This window comes from Petaurus breviceps, unplaced genomic scaffold (genome assembly GCF_028583685.1).
Source record: "Petaurus breviceps papuanus isolate PSGF00001 unplaced genomic scaffold, PetGlider_PUasm1.0 173, whole genome shotgun sequence".
NCBI classification, from domain to species: domain Eukaryota; kingdom Metazoa; phylum Chordata; class Mammalia; order Diprotodontia; family Petauridae; genus Petaurus; species Petaurus breviceps.
The window spans coordinates 20,817,844-20,834,725 of record NW_027185759.1 but is presented as its reverse complement, the minus strand read 5'-3'; the positions used below and the strand labels follow the sequence as shown (position 1 = coordinate 20,834,725).

Below are 16,882 nucleotides of genomic sequence, written 5' to 3'. Positions count from 1 at the left end.
AGTTTGAATCAGGATTCACAGTGGATTGACGGGGACGCATTAAGTCCATAATTACAGTAATCCACAGCTGCTTCAACTGTAGGAAATAATGAATGGTCTAGTGAGAGCTGTTGTCCACGAAATGGAAAGAAAGGGCCATCTGGCTCAGGCTGAAGTCCTGGTCTGAGGCTCTGAAGCCCCAGAGTCTGAATCAAGGAAGAACACAGCCAGAAGATGATTAACTTAACTCTGGAGGGTCCTCAATTATTGTGTCTTTCATTTTCCAAGATACAGCCGCTTTTTCCCTAAAGAAAAGAGGGTTCTTTAAGTAACCAAGGATAAAGAAGTCATGCTCAGTAAGTCAACATCATTTATAAGGTAAATGGTATGGTCTTGGATTCCTTCTCTTACATTAATCATATAACTCTATTCAGGTCAATCGGATTACAGTAGTTTATTAGAATCAGAGAATATAGGTTCCCAGCAGTTTTTCCCACTGAGAAAGAAGGCAGGGAAGTGGACAAAAGCCACACTTTGGGGTCCAGAAGACACGGGGCTGAGTCTAGCACATACCAGCTTTGGGACCACAGGCAAGTCACTTGCACCCTTAATTCCAAAAGTAGGAGCAAAAAAAAAGCCGCCCGTCCATCAAGTTTCCACTATAGAAAGTGATTTCATGCCAATAAAATCATATGTACACACACACACACAACTACACAAAAGGAAATTGTGTACTAGAAACAAACTTTAAAATAAGACTTTAACATTTTATTAGGTGTATTCTACTGTTTTAAATGTGTCAACATGGGCTGCCTTGACCAACATCATTTCCCAAAACTATTAGTAATAGCTAATGTTTATATAGCTAGGTGGCATAGTGGGTAGAGTCCTGGGCCTAAAGTCAGGAAGACTCATCTTCCTACGCTCACATCCAGCCTCACACACTTACTAGCTGTGCTACCCTGGGTAAGCCACTCCACTCTGTTTGCCTCAGTCTCCTCATCTGTCAAATGAGCTATAAAAGGAAATGACAAAACACTCTAGTATCTTTGCCGAGAAAACCCCAAATCGGGTCACAGAGTCAGACATGACTGAAAGGACTGAACAACAACAACCATTTATATAATTTACATAGTGTTTTAAGGTCTGCAGAGCACTGTGTGTGTGTGTATATATACTTATACACATATGGATGGATGTATACAATTACATCTGGTTCTTGCAATAATCCTATGAAAGAATACCGTTTCCTCTTTGGTGAAATGAGAGTTGGATTCAATGGTCTTCCGAGGTCCTTTTCAGTTCCAAATATGTAAGTAAATTGTTTTGATGGGGTCACTATAATGAACCACACTTACTACAGCCTGCCACTAGACAGTTATGTCCTTAGTAGTTACTGCCCCCAGATTACATCACTTGTTTACATCACTTGGTCTTAGATCACTTGAGATTTGATCTCAGTTAATCTCTTTCCTCCCTCCACTGCCACTGTGTTCCTGCTTCTAAAATTCCATTTAATTTTCTACACAGTTGTCTGACCTGAGAGCTTGTATGCTCCACCTTCCCTGAGAAGTGAGGAAGGTGGGCTTTTCTGTGCCTCAGAAGTCTTTCCCTAAGATATCCAGACACTGGGGCACAGAGATCCATCTTGACCTACTGGAAAGTTGTAGGGGGAATGAGGGAGGATAGGAGAGAGCAGCTTGGGGCAGGGGGTATATATTGGGATCACTGTTTGGGGGTGGTGGGTAGGGGAAAGATGGGGAGAAAATTTGTAACTCAAAATCTTGTGGAAATGAATGATGTAAACTAAAAATAAACATAAAATTCAATTTAAAAAATTAAAAATTAAAAAAAAAAAAGAAGTCTTTCCCCCTTCCTTCCAGGCTCACAGCTACTCTCTAGAAGGCTGATTTCTCAGAGATGTGCAGTTTTATAGCATAAACAAAAATGTGTAAGAAGTCTCTATTTCCTCTTTGCCCAGGAGCTCGTTGAGAGTTTTCCTGTCTGCATTTGTGCAAAGAAACATCACCAAAAACACCCACAGAAAAATTGGCCATGAAGATCCTCAATAAATGCCTAGAGTACATATGGGGGAGTTAAGGAGTCTGAGATAATGGAACCAGCCCTCGAACATAAGCCTTCATGTGAATCCAAAAATATTAATCTTGAAACATAATTTTATTCGGTTTTATATGCCAATGATCAATGATTTTGGCCATGAAATCAAAATGACCATTTCTGCTCCTAAAAAAAGAAATGATGAATTATGGCAAGGAAAGCTTTTTGTTCAGAAAAGATCCACAGACTGCTGACAGAGGAATGGAAGCTTCTAGATCAGAAGCTCTCTAGTACAACCAGCCCCTTCACTTTTCCGTGGAGGACGAGTGAATTTGTCAAAAGTCAGATAGAGGAAAATCTGAGCTGGAATGTGAACCATCCCCCCTGACTCCAGAGTCAGTGCCCCAACATCTGGGGAGTCGGAACAGCAAGTTCCAAGTCTCTAGACATCCCCCTGCCCAGCCACGTGACCTGGTAGGTCTCTCACGTCTTTGGATCTGTCTCCTCATCTATAAAATGAAGGGGTTGGACCAGCTGACCTTAGAGTCTCCTTCTGGTTCTAAATTTACGATTCCAGCCCTATGATTCCATCACAGTCTATGTTTAAAATAAGCCTTGGGCATGGCAGTCATTTGAGTGCTCCCAAGTGTTTGCTTTGAAGTATTTAAAAACTTTTTTAATCCTTCGGAAAGTACAAGTAATAAAATTATAAAGGAATTCCATTTTGCAGAATGACAGAAAGAGGACATCCCCACAGTGCTGGAATGACATCTCTGGAACCATCCATGGCACCAATGCTTAATTTGGAAAATCTGAGGACCAGCCCTCGAGTGCAGACAGGATTCCCAGGCTTCCATTGTTTTGCCTCTATCAGGAATTTGGCTATCATTTTTAATTTGCCTTCTGGAGACAGCATGTGGAGACCTGGGGCCTTATTTCCAAATCTTGGCAATGATGGAGACAAATGAGCAGTTTCAACACTTGGTGCTGTTCTCTTTTTAAGAGTATTCATTAAGCACTGCTTACAACCCACCATCTGCAGAGCCTTTTTGTGAGGCAGCAAGGCACATTGTCCAGACCTGTCTCTCCTCACTCCTCCATTCTCTTCTTCTAAAACTTCCCATCAGCCTCTCTTCTCCAACATCTATGCTTCTTCCCACGATATATCAACAACAATAAAGTTATGCCCATGATGGCGATGATGGCGATGAAGACAGAGAGGAGGAGGGGGAGGATATATTCCTGAAGGGTACTTCTAAGTCCAGAGCCCTCAACATCACTTTTCTCCCTTGAAGACTTCTCCTACCTCCTTCCAAGGCTGGGAGGTAAATACTACAGGTCATTTTACAGATGTGGTAGCTGAAGCTCAGAGATGTAAGCGTGGCTACACAGTGAGAAAATGTTGTAGGTGGGATTCAAATTCAGGTCTTCCTGACTCCAAGTACAGCAATCCATCATAGGCTCCAGAAGATCTACTGAGCACAACCCTGACAGATGAAGAAACTCAAGCTGTCAGAGGTTAGTCATTAAGTGACCTATCCAAGGTCACACAGCCAGTAAGTGTGTAAAGTGAGATTTGAACTCAGGTCTTTCTGATACTGAGTCCATCACTCCAGCCACAATGACCTTAACATAGTTAAAAAAAATTTATGCATGATGCTGGATAAGCCTTCTTAAAATATTCTCTGTACTTATTTTATAGGAAAAAGTCCTCTTAGGATATTTTCATAAGTGACCCAGTTATTTTCCTGGGATAAGAGTTTGAGATCAGAGCCCCTGATTCGGATTATTCAATGTTACAGTGAATTTTCCCCTGTGTTACATGCTTGTAATTTGCTACTGCCTACACATTTTAGGGCTTCACTTCTATCACCCATATCCACTGTTCTGGACTCTCCATATTGGTTATTTCCATACCAACCCTTGGACAGACAGGAACATGCCTCTTCTGGGGGACTACAACAGAATCACACCTCTGTCCCCAGGGGTCCTCTTGCTTTTGATGCCACTGGGCACCAGGGGAGGGCATGAGTTCAACCACGTCACTGTTGGTTGTTATTATTCCAGTAATAAGGCTGAGAAGCGAGATCAGAAGCACACGCTTCCCAAAGGGCCACATGGACGGGGAGCCTCCAGTTACACAGAGATAGGACTGGAGCAGATCAGAAGAGGATGAGGAGGAAAGGGTCAGAGAGGGTGAAGCAAGAGCTGAGCACTGACTTTGTGATCAAGAAGAGAGTGTGAATAGTCCAACTTTCTCACCATGACTCAGCCATCAGGACTAAGTCCAAGGGAAAAAACCATGCCATAAGAATTATCTTCGGGGTGGCTAGGTGGCACAGTGAGTAAAGCGCCAGCCCTGGATTCAGGAGGACCCAAGTTCAGTTCTGGCCTCAGACGCTTAAAACCCATGCAAAAAAACTAGCCATGTAACCTTGGGCAAGTTACTTAAACCCAACTGCCCTCCAAAAGGCAAAAAAAAAAAAAAAAAAGAATTATTTTCAGAAATGTGAGGAAGGGAGGGAAAAATTAGAACCTGAAATTTTTTTTAAATGAATGCTAAGAATTGTTTTTACATGTAACAGGAAAAAAATTTAAAAATAAATGCACTACCTTTTCAAAAAAAAACAATTATCTTCAAATATGAAGACTGAGATGCACTGACTATAATGTAGTATCAGGAAGTGCCATCTGGGAAGGTTACCATCCAGGGAAGGTACCTGGCTATGCTATAATCTATTAGAAGCAACATTTTTCTACCAGATTAATACAGAGGACAGCATTTTAAACAGACTCCAAGTCAGTGAGAATTTAAAATGAACACACACACACACACACACACACACACACTCTCAATGGCAACCTCCCTGGTTCAGGTCTGGGGACACCTCCTTTCCCCCAGTTTGCATCTGAATTCCCTTATGGATGGTGTCAGGTCTACCACGTAGGTTTCTTCTGTCCTTGCATCCCCAGTGCCAAACACTGTGCCCAGCCCCTACATGGAGTTTAATGTTGATTGACTAATTCATAATCTGCTCCCCTCCTCTTGGCAGAAAGAGCTTACACCACTCGGCCTTAGCTGCTATGGCCTTCCCCAATCACACGCAACTGCTCCCCACTAACCCCATGAATCCTGACATTCAGCTTCAGCTGGGCTTTGCTCTCTAAGTGGACACTGGAAGGCCAGGGAGAGGACAAAGGAAGGTAAGCCTCAAGGTCACTCTCCTTTCCTATCCTTGTGTACTGGGGACTTATTTATAAATGGTTAAACTTGTGAAGTGATTTCTGCTCAGAATAACAAATTCAGCTGTCTGGGTATAATATGAAAACAAAATCCACTGTTAATCCTCAAATCTCCTGTTAGAAATCCACTGGAGCCTTGGCCACGATGAGCCCTTCGGGTCTTAAGTCCACAGAATAGGACTGTCTTGTGACAAATTCCTTTGGAGAGATATGTCAATACTCTTCCTCTGGGCGTGTCAAGGAGGATCTAAATGGTTCTGATATTCTCTTCACTGTCAAAACTGTTAAACAAATTTCCAGTATGGCATCTGCATCCTCCCTAGCACATGCTAGCACCCTGGGTAGTGGAAATAGGACCATCTAGGATTTAGTAGGCGTAGGTCCTAGCCCCACTAATGATGGGATGAGCTGCCACACTGCTCTGGGTCTCAGTTTCCGTTTCTGTAAATTAAAGGGAATGTGCTCAATGGCCTCCAAAGTAATTTTCAGTTCTAAATCTGTGTTCCCACGATCCCCAAAGTCCTTTCAGTTCTTACAGATTCGTTTCTGTTTTAAAATACAAACTCTTCAGTTCGGGATTCTAAGGGCTTCACAAACCAGATGGGGGATTCTCACCCTGTGTGTGATGGGCTTCTCTGGCAGGCCGGTGAAACTCCTTCTCAGGACCATGGTTTTCAACACACAAAATAAAATCTGTCCGATTACCAAGGACACTGGCATACCGACATGCAGCTCCCAAAGCACTTTTTAAAAACCTAAGTCCACAGACCTCAGGGTGTGAACCTTTGATCTGTCCCAACCCACCCTTCTAGACTTACATATCCCTTCATAAAGTCTATCTTCGCCTAATTCTTTTGCCCAAATTTGTCATTCCTTTGTCCATGTTTTCTCATAGAATGTGTCTCTCCCCCTTTTGGACTGCACTCCCTTCTAGAATACAAAGGATTCTTCGGGGCCCAGCCTGGAGCGACCTCCAAGGGGAAGGCTTTCCAAGTCCACCTGGTTGTCAATGCTTCGTCCATCCCCAAACTATTCTGTATACATTCACTTACTGCACTCAGCATCCCCACCCCCAGAATGTAAGCACCTTGAAGGCTGGAACAGTGACTTTGTATCACCAGTGGCTAGTACAATGCCTCCCATATGCTATGTGTTTGCTTTTTGGGCTAGCCCCAGGATGGCACAAGTGCAAGGCCCTCTCCCCATCAGGACAGGCTGGTGATGGCCCTAAGGAGCAGCCTAGCAAATGCTTTTTGACTGGACTGTCCTGCATTGTTAAGGGCAGGGAGAGGCCTGAGCTGGAGGGGTTCTTCTCTGCTGAAGTGTGGATAGCCTCAAAACCATCCTGACTGGCTTCACTGGGCATCTCCTTCAGTGCCTCTGGGGTGGGTCCCTCACACTTCTTTCTCCTTGGTCCAGCATCCAGGAGGCGGTTAATGAGTCACATAATGGACAAAGCCAGGCAACAGGGGCTTGGAATGCTCCCAAAGTCACATAATCAGAGTAGGAATCATTGAGAATTGGCTGTAATATTGATAGGAATCAAAGAGCAGGGGCAACAAATACAAATACATCAGACAATCCTAAAGCAACTTCCAATTTCACTTATTAGCAGGACTTTGTCAAAGTTAAATTGGTTGGGTCTGACAAACTGAAGGCATATGGATTGTCCTGAAGGTTAAAAAAATATGCACATAATTTCATGTATCATTAGGCCCAAAGCTCCCACTAAACCTGTAAGAGAGCGCCAGTGACTTGGCACTCACCAATTGTCAGTGCAAGGCCATTACTGTGATATCCAAATAAGCCATGGAGTAGGAAGGGCCCCAACAATGCCAGTAATGTTAACACATTAGTGACAGGAAACAAATTCATCCATTAAATGGCAGCAACTCACTCAATAAACCTCCATGAAGGCAGCAAAAGTGATACAAAGGGACTAATGTTCACAGAGCTGGGAAAGAGCCACAGGAAAATCAAGGTACGATGCCCAAGAATGACTGGGATGGGCAGAAAGATCACACAGACACACACACAGAGACACACACACACAGAGACACACACACACCATGGAAGAGCATCAATAAAACATTTAAGAAGGAAACAGGAACATAAATGCTCACTGAACTTAAAAAACCCTTTCAGGGAGGGTGTCCCAAAAGTCTTAGAGCCACTTTGAAGACCAGAGGCTAGTGAAGCTGCAGAATTCAGAAAGGCACTAAAACTTCTGGGACACCCTGAATCAAAAAAGAGGACCCAAACAATTCAATGACTATGGTTCTAGCAAATGGAAGTTGTTTCTGTCCTCTGTGTTTTTTTTTTCTTAGAAATGGATCAAATTACCCTTAGAAAAATGAAAAAAGGGACAGCTAGGTGGCGCAGTGAGTAAAGCACCGCCCCGGAGTCAGGAGGACCCAAGTTCCCTTCCAGCCTCAGACACTTAACACAAAAAAACTAGCCGTGTAACTTTGGGGAAGTTACTTAACCCCAATTGCCCTCCAAAAGGCAAAAAAAAAAAATTTTCACCAGGGTTGGTTTATGGCGTCTGCTTGAGGAAAAGCAGAGTAGAAAGAACAGTGGATCTGCATCAGAGGAGGAGCCTGAGTCTGCTGCCCAGCCCCCTGCTGTGTGACCCTGGGCATGAAAAATGAGAGAGTTGGAGTAGCTGGCCCCCAGGACCCCTGTTGCTCTAGAACCCAGATCCCACCTTTCTCACATTTCCTTCTCTAGCATCACAGTCCCTTGGTCTTCCCATGATGATGCACTCATAATTATACAATCAATACCTAAAATTTTAAGATGCCATTTTCTTAATGGGAAATCACCCTGTAAACAAATGGTCCCCTCTGGGGACCTGATGGAACATTAAATATTTGAGGAACCCGACTCACTTACTGCAGTGTGAAGAGGATTGTGCAAATGAAGAAATCCTTCATGTATCATTAGATGTCTAATCCAGGCTGGGATGCATCTTATACCATTAAAAAAAATGTTAAGAACTCCTGGAAATTACCCACATGTTCCTTTCACAGCTGTAATTAGAGGAGGGGGAGGAGGGGGAGACATTCAACTCAAGGAACCGTCTCTGAATGAGAGTGCTACATGTTGGATGTAGGCAAGAGTAAGGGTTAATGTCAACTGGGCAAAGGCGGGCCTTGCAATGCAGTGCCTGCTTAGCGGTCAGATGGAGGAATGAGGGAGATTAACAAGGAGCCAGCAAGATATCAGCTGGTACCACCAGCTGGACTTCCTGGGGTGTTCCACATTCCCCTAATATTTCCAGCATACATAGAGTGAGTATGCACAATTAAAGGGCGCAAGAAGGCCCCCCCAACCTATCCTTTTTAGGGCAGACTGAGCACGTGAGCCTGGTGACATTTTCCCTCTTACAGAGTAGCTCATAATTAAATATTGTGGCGTTAATGGCCTGGCTGATTCAATGAGCTCTGATTCAGTAAAATTACAGCTCCTTCACTGAGGTTTATTCCTCGTCTCTGATTCTTAAAGGGCACGAAAATGGGAGCCTGATAAAAGTCGGGTGGCAGACAGCAAATCGAGCGGCTGCCGCCTTCCCCACTTATGCAAGGCCAGCTTAATGCTATCCAATCAGAACATATATTCACATTTTCCATACTTATACTGAATGGCAGTGCTGCTGGCCCAGGAAATTACACCTAAAGTCCGATTACTTTTCTTTCACAACCGAAATCAAACACAACAAAGAGATGTTTACACAGTCTCTCTTTCTCTCTCCCTCCCTCCTTCCCCCGATCTCTCTCTCTCTCTCCCACTGAGTCTCTCTCCCTACCTCCTTTCTCTCTCTCCCTCCCTTTCATTCCTCTTTCCCTTTTCTCTCACTTTTCTCTTTTTCCCATTCTCTCCTCTTTTCTTTCTTTCTCCTCTCTCTCTTTCCCTTTTCTCTCTCATTTCTCTCCTCCCCCACAAAGGCATGAGGCCATTTCCCATCTTATTTTCAGTCTCACAGAAAGGCCCTGTGGTAGAACTGAATGAGCAATGGATTTGGAGTCAGAGGATGGGAGGTTCAAATTCTGGCTCTGTAACTACCTATGACCTTGAACAAGTCATTTCAGCCTTTTCAGTCTCAGTTTCCTCACTATATCATAAGGGGTTGGTACTAGATGTATGTTTTTGCTCTTAATTGATGATGAAATGAACTGACGTCTTTCACCCTTTCTTATAATTACGCAGATTCATGTCTTATGCATACTACTAGACTCTAAATCCCTTGAGGACAGGGCGGCTCCCTGTATGATTTCTATCTTTCTTAATATCTTATAAAAGGATTTGTTCTGTAAAACTTGGACTCAGTCTTGTTCTGTGAAGTCTGGATTCAGTCAAAGGACCGCACCTGAGTACCTAGAGGGCCATGCGTGACCTTGAGGGCGCAGGTTCCCTACCCCTGGACTAGGCAAATGGCATCACTGGCTCCAGCAGGTCCTACCAAGCCAGGAAGACTTCCAGTACAGGTGGACGAGGCTGATCACTACCAACTCTGGATCATCCAAAGACCAAACTGATTAACTCTGGTCAGCTTTGAGACCATTGGCAAAATTGAAAACATGCTCCTTACTGACACAGGACTCAGAAACAGACTGTTCCGAAGGCTTCGAGTTCTTACACAGGCCATCTTCAACTGTTGGAGGGCCTAATTCTCAAACTTAGCCTTTTTCTTTGCCTTTCCCCATTCTGCCCACCTGTTGGCTCTCATAGCCCTAATTTCTCCTCTTCGTTCCCATACAAATGAATTAAGGCCATGACTGTGGCAAGCAAAATCATTTAACACCCAAGCCTCGTGCTCAACTAAGCTGCTTCCACAAAGAAAACGATGCTCCCCTAACAGAGGAGAAGCAGAGAGAAGTCTTGATGAATTAATAAGAAACAAGGAAAGTAATGCTAATGCTGTGAGGTCCTGTTTCCATGTTTTTCCATTTGAAAACAAAACTCTTTCCTCTAGATTTTCTTGGGTGGTTTTTGCTGTTGTTGTGGTTCCAACTTGTCAACTGATGCTTGAAATGAATAATATGCCAAAGTTCAAAACATTCTTCTGGTTACCCTTTCAATGCTTTTAACACAACATGGCTTCTCCATGTGGGCAGGATTAATGACAGATGGTAATTACATTATTAAACTAGAATACCTATAATGGCAAAAAATATTCCATTACGTGAAGTCCTCATGAGTGTTTTTATTAGAAAAATGTAATCACTTGAAAGCCATACATAGAAAGCCTTGGAACAAAGCATTCTGTGACCCTGAAGACACTATCAAAAGATGAGTTATTATTTTCATCATCATTCTCTCTCTTTACACACACACACACACACACACACACACACACACACACACACACACTTCGACTTCTTTTGGAGGCTACTCACAGGTTGTGTTTGTCCTTTGTTCTTGAAGAGGACCATGACATCAGGGAAATGATCACTCTGTATCAAAAGTATTCTGTATCTTAATAAGCAGTTTAACTAGTTACCACATTAACCTAAAGACAAAACCATACCTTGTTGGCCAACCCCATGCATATTCTCTCATCTCTGTCTCTCCCTCCCTCCCTAAGTCTCTTCTCCCATTCTCTTCTTCATGTGTGTACGTATTTTAAGATACAGAAACATGCGTGCTAGTGCCTGCTGGGTACCAGGGTCTCACACACGTCACCAGTTCGCAAATATTTAGCTGGGACAGAGAAAGGGCAAAGACAAAGACAGGCGATGAACCCCAGTGACCAAGTCTACGATAGCCAAACGGGCCATAAGAAATGTGCTAGGTACTAAAATACCAACAACACATCTAAGATATGGGTAGTGGAAAAGGCCGCTAAGCTGCTATCACTGTTGTCCAGTCATTTCATTTGTGTCTGCCTCTTCAGGACTGGGGTTTTCCTAGCAAAGAAACTGGAGGGCTTTTCCCTTCCACTCCATTCTAGAATGCAAAATGGTAGATCTAGGCTTGACATCAGGAAAAGCTTCCTAACAATTCAAGCTGTCCCTAAATGGAATGGGCTCTCCGAGCACAGGCTGGCTGACCACCTGTCTGCCCTCGTGTGGAGTGAACTAGACAGCTGCCAAGTTTCTGTCCAACTCCGAGATTCTGTGATCGGGATTCCCTCTACACTCCACCTCCTTCTTCTCCCCTGGGAAGCCTCTGCCCCCCACCCCAGGCAGCCATCCCACCCAGGCTTATCCTCACCTGGACGATCTCTGGACTCGCCTCCTCCTCGTCTGCCACACTGACCGTGTAAGGGGTCACTCCACCCCCACCCCCACCATCCAACACTATATTTCTATGTGCTGTCTTTCCCCCATTAGATCGGAAGCTCCTTGAGGAGGGGCTGTTTTCATTACTTGTCTCTGGGAACCCAGTAAAGCATTAACAAAGGCTCTCTCCGTTCTCTGGCCAGGCGCTTTCTCCCTGGAGCCAGGGCTCCCCCGCCTCCTGGGGCAGGAATCACCCCCCCTCTGTCCTTTACCCTGTTCAGAGCAGCCTGGTAACCTGGCTCACAATCCACTTATCACCTTGCTCATTTTCTTGTTGCTTTGAACAAAATCACAAGCAATCTGTTACCTGTATTTCTGAAATCACTAAAGCTAACACACTGTTCATCAAAAGCTTAAAAAAGTTTTTAAAGGTTCCCTGTTTTTCCTCAGTCCTCCTCCTGCCCTCCCTGCTGAAACAGGAATGAATAAACAGAGGGATTAACAGCAGGGAGAGAGAAAGTGCAGCAACCCTAGAAGAGGGGAACTGTCAGGCAAGGAAACCCCTCTCCCAAGGAAGGCTTTCTGGGGCGCGAGAGGCTCCGAGTGACTTGTGAGAGGGTCCCCCAGCCCGACGTGTCAAAGACAGGACCTGAGCCCAAGGCCAGCTCTCTATCCCCTAGACCATGCATGGCCAGGGCTTGAGGTTCTTTCTGCAGCTGCCTCTTCCATTCCCAGAAAAGGAAGTCGGGGAGGGGGGCAGATATGGACAGCCCATCACTGCCCTAGGGAGACCCCCACTGGACTCCAATGACTCTGGAGGAGAGAGCCAGCCCTATGACTTTGCCCAGCTTTTCATCACTTAAATCCAATTTAAGCACAAGTCAAGGCATCACCCTGTGATGTCACTGAAACTCTTAGAGAATCAAAGGCCAGCAACAACAAAATTCAGAGAGGTAAGTTTACAGCCACGGCTGTTTCCCCTTTCAAGGCCCCAGCCAGTGGCCAGATCCCATCCCAGCTCAGTGTCATCTGTTATGGAGAATGCTGAGTTTCCCTCAGGTGCTAGTGACTAATGATTTAATGCCAGGTCCTTTCTATGTATTTCCATTCTAAAAGGGCATACTCTGGAGAGAGAAATATCCAAAAATAGAAATTGGGGCATTTGAAAAAGAGGGAGGGTATTTTAAGTGGCATGAGCCTCCTCCATGCCCAGGAAGCTGTGGAATGAATACACAAGGGTTTGGGGGAGAAAAAACCTCGGGCCTAATGCAGGCACTCACAGGCACCTTGGGCAAATCCCTTGGCCCTGGGGTGGGGGCCTTGATTCCCTCCCCTTTAAAGAGGGGCTTGGGCTAAATTCCATCGGAGGTGCCTTTTCAGCTGTAAATCCTCTAGGAGCCTGCTTGGCCCCTCTGAGGGGCTGGCCAGCACTCCCAGGTTTCCTTTCTCACAAATACCCAGAAAGCATCCTCATCATGATTAATTGGCATTAAGATAACATCCCAAGGTTTGCAAAAGCACACAGCACTTATTGTGGTGTTTGGCTCTCAGAACAGGTCTGTGAGCTAAAAGCTACAGGTTGTACCCATTTTACAGAGGAGGAAAGCTGAGACTGCCAGGGTCACAGGTGCAGAGCTGGAGGGGGCCTTACGAAAGAGCATTTAGTCCAACGTGGGGGAGTGGGGGGTCAGTGATGTGACCAGGATTGCAGAGTGATCAAAAACCATTCCCAGGGTCTGAAATAAGCCTCTGACCCAGGCCTTCCTGATTTCAAGTCCAGTGATTCCTCTTCTCTAGAGCAAGGATTTCTGTAGCACCTGAAGGTGTACAGAATGCTCTGCTCTATAAATAATGCTTTCTCCTTTTATCCTCATAGCAGCCCTGGGAGGTAGGGCCAGCGTTACTCCCATTTTACAGATGAGGACAGACTCAAAGTCAGGGCTCTATCCATTTCACTTTCTAGCTGCTGTTACAGAAGGACCCAGACTCTGGGCTCCATGACGACCCCTCATGCAGGAAGGGTGCTGGAAGCCAGGATCAGCAGCTCCTTCCTCATCAGCAAAAGAGACCAGGGCTGGAAGGATGGAGGGTGGCCAAAGGTGCCTGAAGGCCCAGCAGAATGCAAGCTCTCAAAGACAGGGGCTGTTTTCTTAGCAGCACTGGGTAGAAATCCAAGAGTCCCCCAATCTGGCTCCCACCCCTCTCCCCCCAGTGCATCAGGCTTTTGGGCCCTTCCTCAAGTCTGTTTCCTCTGTCTCTGGGAATGTCACAACCCAGGGGCCACCACCCACAGAAAGTCTTCTCCCACCTCAAATGATTGTTTCTTTATTCTAGAAAAAATTCTCTGTGTATCAGATGGAGGCTCTGGGAGAACAGGAGCTTTTTCATTATCCCAAACACTTGGCACACAGTGGGCACTTATAAAAGCTTGCAGATTGACTGATTCCCAGGTCTTTGTCCCAGTCAACGCTATCTCCTTAAAAATCATTTTTGTCTTATTGTGTATTTTCATGGTCTTACTTTCTGTGTTATTTGTTGTTCCCCCAGTAGAATTTAAACTCCTGGAAGGCAGAGGCTGTTACATGGTAGGTATTTGATAAATGTTTGGGGAATTGAGTTGAATTCCCAGACTGTATCGGAATGAGTTGGAACGTGGCCAACTGGACTGCTCAGTCCTTGAGTCTTTCCTCGACATCTAGCAGGGACAAGTATGAGCTCCTCCTTCCTAAACATGTCTTTTAAGGGACCCCTGAGACCATGCATGTAGGGGGCCTGTGCAAGTTCCTGAGCCCTCCCCCAAAACACACACACACACACACACACACGCCAGATGTCAGATCCCAATCTGAAGTAGTGAGGGGAGACCAGCAATGGAGCGTGGGATGCGGCTTCCCCACCAGGGGCTTCCACAGGGCAGAGGCCATTATCATGTCATGGCAGCAGGGTGAGCTCAGCCACAGCAGGAGGCTCTCTGGCTCGGGCAATGCTTTGATCTCAGCCTCCTAAGGGTGCTGCAGGAAAGCCTCCCCTAGTTCTTTTTCCTTTCCTGAGACCCCCCACAACCTTGGCCCCCCTCCTCGCCCTTCTCGCTTGTAGCTGCTCATGAAGTCACAGTTCATTAGGGTGGAAAGTCAAGGTAGAGAGAAATCCTTGCAGAGTCAGGCTGGCTCATCTGCAGTCCCGCCTGTGCTGAAAAAGCACTATGTGATGGATGATGGAAGTTCAGGGTGAGTTTCTGGGACATGCCCTTCCCCGAGGTCACACAGCCAGTGTATTAGAGTGGGGCCTCCGAGTCCATCCCTCTGATTATGAGGCCAGGCTGCCTCTAGCAAAAGGGGAAAGGGGAGGGGGGCAGCCTCAGCACCTTCCCTGTGGAAGGAAGAGGAATCCACAGAAGCTCGGGCAGGATTATGCACAGTTAAGGTTTCATTTGGCACCCCCCCCCCCAGGCACTGGGCATCGATAGATACTGTGAACACGAGATCTGACTGAAGAGCCCACGTGTGGGTCAGTAACATCGTCTTTGTAGGCAGACTATCAGATGAGGCCTGGAGAGTGGGAAGGGAGGTCAGAGACACTCAGTTTATAGAGGAGGAAACCGAGAGAGAGGGGTGTAGCAACAAGCACCCCAGAGTCCCCAGGGTGGCTGCCACCACAGGTTCTTAGATCTGCTTTCTTAAAGGAAAGCAACTCAAAATGGGTTAGCAAGCTTACTTTAATCAATAAAACATATATCGTTTACCTGTTCAGGGGAAAAAGGTCAGCACCCCCCAAACTTTAGAGTATAGAGGCAGAATTATCAAGTCAGAGAAACAGATCAAGTAGACAGATTTCCAAACTGTCCAACCATTACATCCATACCAAATCAACATCTGGGTTTTTCAAAGCCGGGGTGGGGGGCTCTCAACAACCAGCTTCCCAGAGTTTCATCTGATCAAATCACAGAACACTTCTCAAAGTGAGCCCCCAAAACAAAGCCTCACATCAGGGTTTATACAGCCTTCTCCTGGCTCAGAGAATGTAACAACCTTATTGACTCACTGGCCAATCAAAAAGTATCTACTGAGAAACAAGCCTCCCACCCCAGGCTCCAGGTGCACTTTAGCCTAGGGGCAGGGAAGATCTTCAAAATTTACATTCCCATTACAAGGAGTAAGTGACCTGCCCTTACTGCAATCTAGGAACAAGAACTGGGAACTGGAAAGGACCTCAGGGTCCATCTAGCCTCAACTTTTTCAAAAATATATTTAGATAACTGCATTTTGACATGATTGTCTGCTGAGGTAATCTTAGGTACCTGTTTTATTTTGTGTGTTTAAAAACACAATGTCCCTAAGGCTTCACCAGCCCGTCCAAGGGCTTCCTGATGCAAACAAGGTCACAAGTCCCAGCTCACTTTACTAAGGAAGTAATGGGAGCTCAAGTGACTGGCCCAAGGTCACACAGGAAGGAAGCAGAAGGGCTGATTTTACATCCACGTTCTCAATTGACAAATGCAACACTTCCCTTTTTGTGCCATTCTCACATTGTCTCTGTCTCTCTCTCTCTGTCTCTGTCTCTCTCTCTCTCTGTATCTCCTCTCTCTCCCTCCCCAAATATACTTACATAAAAATCATGGTACAATACATACTTTTAAATTATATTATATCTATACAGAATTTTTTTTTAAATTGGGTCCAGGTAAGTAACTTTTTTGGTGTCAGGAATTCCCAGTGTGGGATCTAACACCTAGACTACAAGGGGCCCGCACCAGACTCTGGCTCTGCTGGGTGGACTCCACATTACTGGATAAAAAGTCTTCAAATAAAGTCAAGGACAATCAGCAGTAGAGAACAATTTCATCTGGGCAGCAGCAGGCCAACCCATAGGAGAATCCATTGTCTCCGCTGGAGCCTCGCTCTAAATTAATCATAAAAATGAAAAATGCAAACGCCCAAGCTCCACATAGGGGCAAGCAGCACATGACAGCAAAATAAGTGTGCAGCGTGCCTCAGTCTCCAACTGAGTCATCAGTATCAGAAGAAAGAGCAGACTCAGTTAATTTTGTTCTTCTATAAGATGTTAAAAGAGAACCAGCCCAAACCCCCAACACTGCAGAAGCGAGAGAGCATTCCCAACATCACCTCCGAGCGTAACCATTTCTCATGAGTCTGGGAGTTCCTGCAGCATGTGTTAAACGCCCATGACATTGCCTCCCCCAAAACTCCAAAGATACGCCCGGAAATGACTCCGTTCTACCAACTAAGTCCCCCTGGAAGAGCTAGGGGTTGGGGGGAGAGCACAGCTCAGCTCTGATTCAGGGTCTGACCATCAGCCCAGGGGGCTCAGATCTTCTGAATCATCTGCCTACAACTCAAACCAGTTTGGAGGAAGACTGG

General features: G+C 45.5%; 1 protein-coding gene across 3 annotated transcripts in view; it reads right to left on the bottom strand.

Moving 5' to 3' along the window:
• PPM1L (protein phosphatase, Mg2+/Mn2+ dependent 1L) overlaps positions 1-16,882 on the bottom strand; it is a 310,982-nt gene that overhangs the window by 118,005 nt on the left and 176,095 nt on the right. Inside the window, exon 1 of one of the 3 annotated variants that reach the window (XM_069083501.1) lies at positions 8,176-8,355. The exons of the other annotated variants lie outside the window; for them this stretch is intronic. Within the exon in view, the coding sequence (XP_068939602.1) occupies positions 8,176-8,223 (48 nt within the window). The 5' untranslated portion in view covers positions 8,224-8,355. Of the gene's footprint in view, positions 1-8,175; positions 8,356-16,882 lie in introns of those variants that run through there. 3 annotated transcript variants of the gene reach the window in all.